The sequence below is a fragment of the Meleagris gallopavo genome, chromosome 10 (assembly GCF_000146605.3).
Source record: "Meleagris gallopavo isolate NT-WF06-2002-E0010 breed Aviagen turkey brand Nicholas breeding stock chromosome 10, Turkey_5.1, whole genome shotgun sequence".
NCBI lineage: Eukaryota > Metazoa > Chordata > Aves > Galliformes > Phasianidae > Meleagris > Meleagris gallopavo.
The window spans coordinates 15,567,118-15,574,540 of record NC_015020.2 but is presented as its reverse complement, the minus strand read 5'-3'; the positions used below and the strand labels follow the sequence as shown (position 1 = coordinate 15,574,540).

The 7,423-nt window shown below is 44.7% G+C and overlaps 1 protein-coding gene across 1 annotated transcript in view; it reads right to left on the bottom strand.

Annotated features, from left to right (window-relative positions):
* Nucleotides 1-5,257, bottom strand: part of DDAH1 (dimethylarginine dimethylaminohydrolase 1) — a 49,328-nt gene extending 44,071 nt beyond the window's left edge. The window contains exon 1 of the mRNA XM_010715962.3: nt 5,131-5,257. Within this exon, the coding sequence (XP_010714264.2) occupies nt 5,131-5,257 (127 nt within the window). The remainder of the gene's footprint in view (nt 1-5,130) is intronic.
* Nucleotides 5,258-7,423: the final 2,166 nt, after the last annotated feature.

Sequence of the window (7,423 nt, the reverse complement as noted above, 5' to 3'; positions counted from 1 at the left end):
AAAAGGGCAGCTCAATTTGTTACTTCCAAAATCCCACTTGACCAAACCAGAGCTTTTTACCTTTGTCACATGGATGCTGCTACATCAGCAGTAAGTATGTTTTACAATTAGCCAGAAGCTTTTCAAGCTTTATCAAAATGACAGGCAACTACGTGAGCTGCAGGCCAGACACTCCACACGTGTTATCAGCAAACTGGAACTGAATTTTCAAAGGGCAGATTGTGAGAGGCAGAGGGGGAGATGGAGATCTGTCTCTCCATAGCACAACATCTCAGCAGACAGCAGCAGAGCCCCTGTGCAGCAGCTCCTCTGCACACTTCACCACTCTCAGGAGGTGCTGGCAGATCCTCCCATGAGCAAGAAAGCTGCAGCTTCCATATGAATGCCCTCCTTTGTAGGGTGTGTGGGGTACTGCAGGACTGCAGGGAGAGCAGGACTGAAAAACCCATCAAGCATCTTACACCGGGGATAGCACAAACCCACCTTTAAACCCCCAAAGCAGAGCAGAACTCGGGTGGTGACTGTGGTTAAACTAGTTTTATGATGCTTTAAGTGAGGTGGTTGCCAAAGAGAAAGATTTAGCTTCAATTTGACAGTCTGGTCAGAATTCTCTTGGGGAAGCAGCAAGGTAGCTCCAAGCCATCTGTCTAAGTCAGAACAGCAGAAAAGGCACTTTTCATTCTAAGGAAATGCTTAAGGTTATTCGGAACCTTTAAGCACTTAGCATTTGTGCTGAACCGTGAGCTCACCAAGGACTATTTATCACAGTCGGAGGAGCAGTGATTAAGAAAGGTACAAAAGCTGACATCAAGGCTTGCAAAATAATAATAGGTGTCCAGAGGAGATTAAAAACAGGCACTTAAAGGCCAAATTATTTTGAATCTTTTGGTCAGCACTTCAGATATTGCTGAGATGCAGCAATTTAATAACAAAGTCTAAACGCTGCCTCTGTTAGAAAAGCATGAGAATTAAGTTGCTCCTTGACGATCCTGAGAAGACTGTTTTACAATTCTATAGATAGAAACCAATTATAATGAATATAGTCCAGTTATATTGATTTGACTAAAAGCTACTTCCTAGTATTTTCATTAAATCTGTGATCACAGTAGCAAAATTGAAAATGAAAGAATGTAGTTCTTGGCATGGCTCATTTGCCCAAAGTGCCAACCTATTAATATAGGGTCAGAGCTACATCAGCAGTGAACTCTGTGACCAAAGCAGAATCTCCCCAAACCATAAGGCAATGCTGCAACCACAGAGCAGATGGACGGACAGGGCCACAGAAACAATTCAACCTGCTTTTGAAGTAGACTCCTTAAAGAAGCTAAAATACTCCTTACACACATCTACTGAGACTCCAATTATATAGGCCCCTACATTGGTCTATCTGATACCACCAAGATGTTGTTTTTTTTTTTTCCAACTTCCAACAACTTCATGTACTATTAAAAAGGAGATTTTAATATTAAGATAAAACTTCTCTACTGGTTACATTTCAATTAAGGTATATGCTAATACCAAGACACTGATGTGAAAGCTAATAAAACATATTGAAGAAAGCACTGGTATAAATTCTGATGAAAGCCAGTTGGTTGCCTTCCGTGCACCATGATGAGCAGCAGAAAGCTGCACCAGCCCCAGCACAGCCGTCCAAGTGACAAGCATTTTGAGGAAGATCATTACACTTGGTTCTATCAATTATATACTCTCAACGTTCTCCATACAATATCTCTACAGAAGACAACTAAAACCTAGGTATCCAGCAAAATCATCTTAACTTACATCTGACTGGGACTTCTCCATTTGTTTTCAGTACATCTAAAAATAGCTGTGACAATCAAAGGCAGTATCTTTTACACTTTCACTCTGGTTTTGAAGTTAGAATGAGAGCCTGGTGAAAAGAAGAGGTCAAAAGAGCATGCGCAAAATGGGAAAGATACTCAAGCAAAAATAGGCTGAATAGAAGGGTGCCAAACACCATTTCTAATTTACTTTTGGCATCTTTCACATAAGGTTTCTGATTATGTTTACTCTCCAACTGGTTTAAGCACCAAGCAATGGCAGAGAGGTACTCCTGAAGTTCCTACTAAACTTTCTAGATAGAACACCAAAGTTAATCAGTAACATCACAGGTTAGGTGCAATAAAAGCATGCAAAGGGGTCAGAGCAGACAAACAAGGCCTCCAGTGTCTGTTATGATAGTTTACAGAATTACAAATTATTTAAAGTGGTTTTCATTTTATTTTGTTTACCTCTTGCCTCTCTAGTGAGGAGAAAGCACTAATCCTCCATGGGAACAAGACAGGCCTTTGCCACTTGTGCAGAGAAATGCTGCTTTAAATGATTAGTCAGCAGATACAGGTTCTTGTGCACTAGCACATACTATAAAATAAAACCCCCTTGGCCTGCCTAATTAAGTTCAGGAGCTAGCAGAGCCTTGAATCCATTTCTCCTGAGCTAAGCTTTTCTATTAACAATTATTCTACAGAACCATCTAGGTCTACAGAGGAGATGTGCATCATTTAGCAGCAGCAATATAACCTTACCTACCTGAGCGATATATAACTCCTTACCCCTGACAACTTTTTCTACCTGGCTGCTTCTTTGCAGGCTTTCTCAGAGGCCTCGGCCACCTGGGCTGAGAACCATTCCTGCCAGCACCAGCATTCAAGCTCGAGGACCAAAGCCCTGCCACTCAGCAAGCAGATGTAGGAAGAAGAACCCAGAGATGCTCAAGAAACCACCAGGAGGCTCTTCCAATGCTTGCTGAGATGATAGCACTTAATAAACATATTCTGCTGCTGCTCATACCCAGTCCTCCTCCTCCTATGCTGCAGCAATGCTGCTTCACAGGTTGTCCCCAGGAGGTTTTCTGGGGCAGAAAAGAGGCTCTTGGGTGGGCATTTCCTTTCTTGACCACCAATGGAGGAATTGCTCACCATAATGACTTCTGCAGCAACTACGCTTCCTTGTCTATGCAGCAGCTGAAAAGAAGCCATGTTACTGGGGGTCTATTCTGCTGAGCTTTTGGATTTCCATCTGCCTGCATAAGTGCTGAAATGGTGCAAGTGCTATTTGTGCTATCCCAAGCACAACTTAGACACTAAGCTTAATGTGCTGATCAGGGCTCATCTACCCATCTAACTACGGTGCATTCAGAAGGTGACACGAAGAACTTATATCAGTAGAACAAACAATTGAGAACACACTTCCTGGACAAAAGGTACTGGAACTTGATCACAATATTTTCATTAGAGTTACTCAACTCGAACATCAAGCGTGTTGGTGACTGCACACAGCTAAACAAAACACCAGCTTATCCACATTAGCCATCCATCTCTGGCTTATTTAAGAGCTTTTACCTTCTTACTAAATTACAAAATCCCCAGAAACAATGAATTTTAAAATAAGTTCAGAAGTTGATAGCACAGAAACATAATGCTGTGAAATAAGCCTCTTGCAAACAAATCATTAAACGCATGACTGATTTTCCTACTTCACTGAAAAAAAAAAATACATACACACAGGGCTGTTTCCCAGTAGTCACTGAACATGACCAAGTTGAACTTTTTTTTTTACCCCACAATAACTTGGAGGAAGAACAAACAGCCTCAGCAGCTATCTTTTTTTTTTTTTTCTTCTCCCCCCCCCCCCAGGCAGACAACCAATAAACGGTGCGGGAGGAATAACCTATACTATATCTGCAAAGCATAGAAGCTCAGTCAGTGCTATTAAAGATTGCTGCAGAAATTTTCCTGCTACATACAGCATTACAGTAATTTGATGACAAGCCTTCTTAATAAGAAGTCTAGTCAGTGAAAGAACACGCTGCAACAGTTCTTAAATACTGCATTATGGTTTTTGGCAATATGAAATGGGGGAGGATGGAGACAGAGCAGCTCAGTTCACACATCTGGCAGGCAGCTTATCAGGAGGTACTATGTGCCTGAAGAACTGCTTCAGCTGCATATTCAGCCAGGCTGCTGCCTTTGGGATGCATCTTGAGTGTCCCCATATCCTTCATCTTCCATGGCTCTGATCAGGCTACAGACCCTGACCTACCACAAGCCTGTTGGCAAGCTGCCTGGACACAAGACCTTCTATTAACATACCACAGGAGCAGTAAGTAACCTATAGCCCATGGAGGTAAAAGAAGGGACAAGTGAGCCCTGCCTGGTTGCAGCACCAGCTGGAACAGCTCTCCCACACTGCGGGAGGTTCAGGGCAGGAACATGTACTCAGTGGACAGGCTTCATATTAACTGGGTTAAACCAAGCGTGTGTCAACCACTCTCTTGAAGTATTCATGGGTTATGCCTGTGTTACATAAAAAGAATAAGAAACCACTCTTTGAGAAACTGGTACTGTATGTGGATTGCAACCAACCCCTCTTCTCTGATGGCCAGTGACAGCGTGAGTGACAAGGCACTGAAGCAGCCCCATGCACGCTCACACCAGGCTGCTAACCAGCTGGGCTAGTAGGGAAGTCCTCCAGAAGCAGCATGTAGAAATCAGTTTTATGGGGTTGTGTCCTTATGATTCTCTAGCAGTGGATCAGTCAGATCAGGAGCCAATCTCCTCTCAAAGCAGGACCAGCTATCAGAATAGACCATGCTGCTCTGGGCTTTATCCAGTCAGGTCCTGAAAGCCTCCACAGATGGTGGCAGAGCAGCTTTTCCAGGCCCTCATCCCTCATTTCACTGCTTGGCTGTCCCTACTGGAGAGAAAAAAAATAAGCCTTCTTACTATTCCATTAAACCATCATGCTTCAGTTTACACTCACTGTCTTGTCATCCTGCCACACATGATGAAACACCCTGCCTCTGTTCTTGATAACCCATGTAGGTACTGGGGGATTGCCCTTAGGCCCCCTAAGCCACCTCTTCTCCAAGTGGAGTAGGTCCCGTTCCCTCAGGCTATGCTTCAGCACCGAGCAGCTTTCCAGTGAGTGTGTTCTGTTGTAAGTCTCTCCCCAACACTAAGAAGAGGAACCAAGATTGAACACAGCCTATCAGTGCTGTCTAACAAGTGCTGAGAAGAGCACTTTCCTCAGCCTACTGGTTCTGCTCATTGCTACAGCCTGGGACGCTGTAGGCCTTCTCTACCACAGGGGTACATGCTGCAGACTCACATTCAGTCTGCTGCCCACTAGACCCACTGTGTTCCTCTGCAGAGCCGTCCTCAATACATGTGTCAGCCAGGCCTTCTCTCAGCAGGAAGGCAGCCCCAGATGTGTATGGCATGCTGCTACCCGCCATGTTCTTCCCATCTCTTCACAAAGCACTGCTGTAGCAGTGCTCTCTGGAGAGCAAACTGTTGTAAATAATTAAGTTACATGTTCAGACAAGCACTACACTGTATTGTTAGTTTTAAGAGGATGTTTGTTCAATTTTTTATTTTTTTCAACTCATAGAAAGCTCATGGGAGTGATTGCCCCATCATTCAAGGAAACTAATAAGGTTCAAATTATGCTTCAGAGCTTTTTCTCTTATCTTGATTTATGACTGTGCCTGGACAAGTCACCCATGGAAAGAAGTAAATCTGTTCTGCTGTTTCTAGTATAAAATTTGAACACTGTAGATTTATTTCATATCACATCTGAACTGCTACCTCATGAAAGTAGTTAGCACTATCAATAAGGAGCCTCATATCAGTCCCAGCAGGCATGGGCCAAGCAAAAAGAAAAAAACACAACAAGAACAAAACAAAAAACCAACAAATAAGAACAGAAGCAGAATAGATTTTCTGTTATTCTCAAATTGACAATAAACTGCATAATTCAATGATAAATTGTTACCATATGCAACCCCTCCAGCACAATCCTTTTAAGTTTCTTTTTGTGGATGCTGGAAGAACATCTAATTATGATTTAAAAGAATTTAACATATTTAGAATTACATAGTAAAGATCAGATTATTATTATTTTTTTTTTTGCTAAGGAAAGAAAAACAAACTGCTTTACAACACCAATAATTACAATAAGCCAGATAAAACTGATTTGTGGCTTAGCATGCTGTTAACCCCAGGAGAGAGCTAATGCTACCAGGTGCTTACATTCAAGTGTTCACTCAAGGGCCCTGTAGCCTTCTCCCTCTCTCAGGCACCACAAACTCTCCCCATTACTCCTGCAGTCTTGACTTGTCTTTGTCCACTACCTCTACTGAACCAGAACAGCCAGTGACATTGAAGGGAAAACAACTTGATTCCCTGTATGAAGGTGTACCCTACACTATTTCATTCCTTGTTATGTATAATTAATTTCCTTACACCACCTCAAATGATACAGCAAAGTTACAGCCAGTAGCCCATTCAGTTCTGCTGCCCTATCTTGTCTCTTTGTGTTCCTTCTGTGTTGGCAGAACATGAAACCTCGAAGTGGACAAAGAAATGCTGCCTCTTGCATTCTGCTGGTGCTCTGGTTGCACATGTCTCACCTCCCACCAGTGTCACCAGCTGCATGACATAATCCAGCACCCCTTACTGCCCAAACACTTCCAGGCTCTTAAAAATATCCAGTCAGAGCCAACACCACTCTGCAGAGACACTTCTGTGTTAGTACAGAGTGCAGTCAATAATAGAGTCATTTCTCCTGAAGACTCTCACAGCACACATCACTGACTCACAGCAAGAGACCTGCACAAGCCCCCTTGGGCCTTCACAGCTCCCGGAAGCAGCATGTGGCTGCATGAACACTTGGCTCTAGTGCTGCTCCCTCTAAGAGCATCCATGTGTGTTTGAAGCAGCAGGTACACAGGTATGCACAGGGAAAAGCATATGTGTAAGAGCTGTGCAATATCTCCGACTCACTGTTAGATAAAGTTCAGGTGAATTTTATTGCCAGAATTACTAGGGCATCACATCAAAGACTCAGAGGCATGCAGACCACTACACACTGCATTGTGGCCCAGGAAAGCCTTCCTTCAGCCTCAGGCATGCCAGTGAACGGCTGTGTATCACATGGCCACAGCAGTGGCACCCCAGGAACAAGCACGGGGACAGACAAAGAGGGTCACCCCACAACCTGCTAGCACAGAGGCGAGCAGTCAGCACAGCAGTCCTGCAGCCTGGAGATGGGCGAGCTGCTTGACTTTCTACTCTGCTCCTCGACGAAGTGGATGGACAGGTGGCTCCTCACTATCTGCCGGACCACCTTACGGGTGGGCAGGACGCATAGCGGGTCCTGAGAACACCCGAGGCGGGCCGAGTAGCTGTACCCGCTCAGCACGCGGGGCCCACGCAGGGGCTGCAGCCACGAGGTCCAGCGCAGAGGAGCAGTTTCCAGGGCAAGGAAAGGGTGAGGCCCTCCGGCACCTGTAGCACCGCCTGAGCACGGCCGCAGTCCTGCGCGCCACGAAGATGGGTTCGGGGCCGAAAGGAGCGGCGGCGCCGCCGCACACGCACACCGCTTCGCGGTGACCCACGCA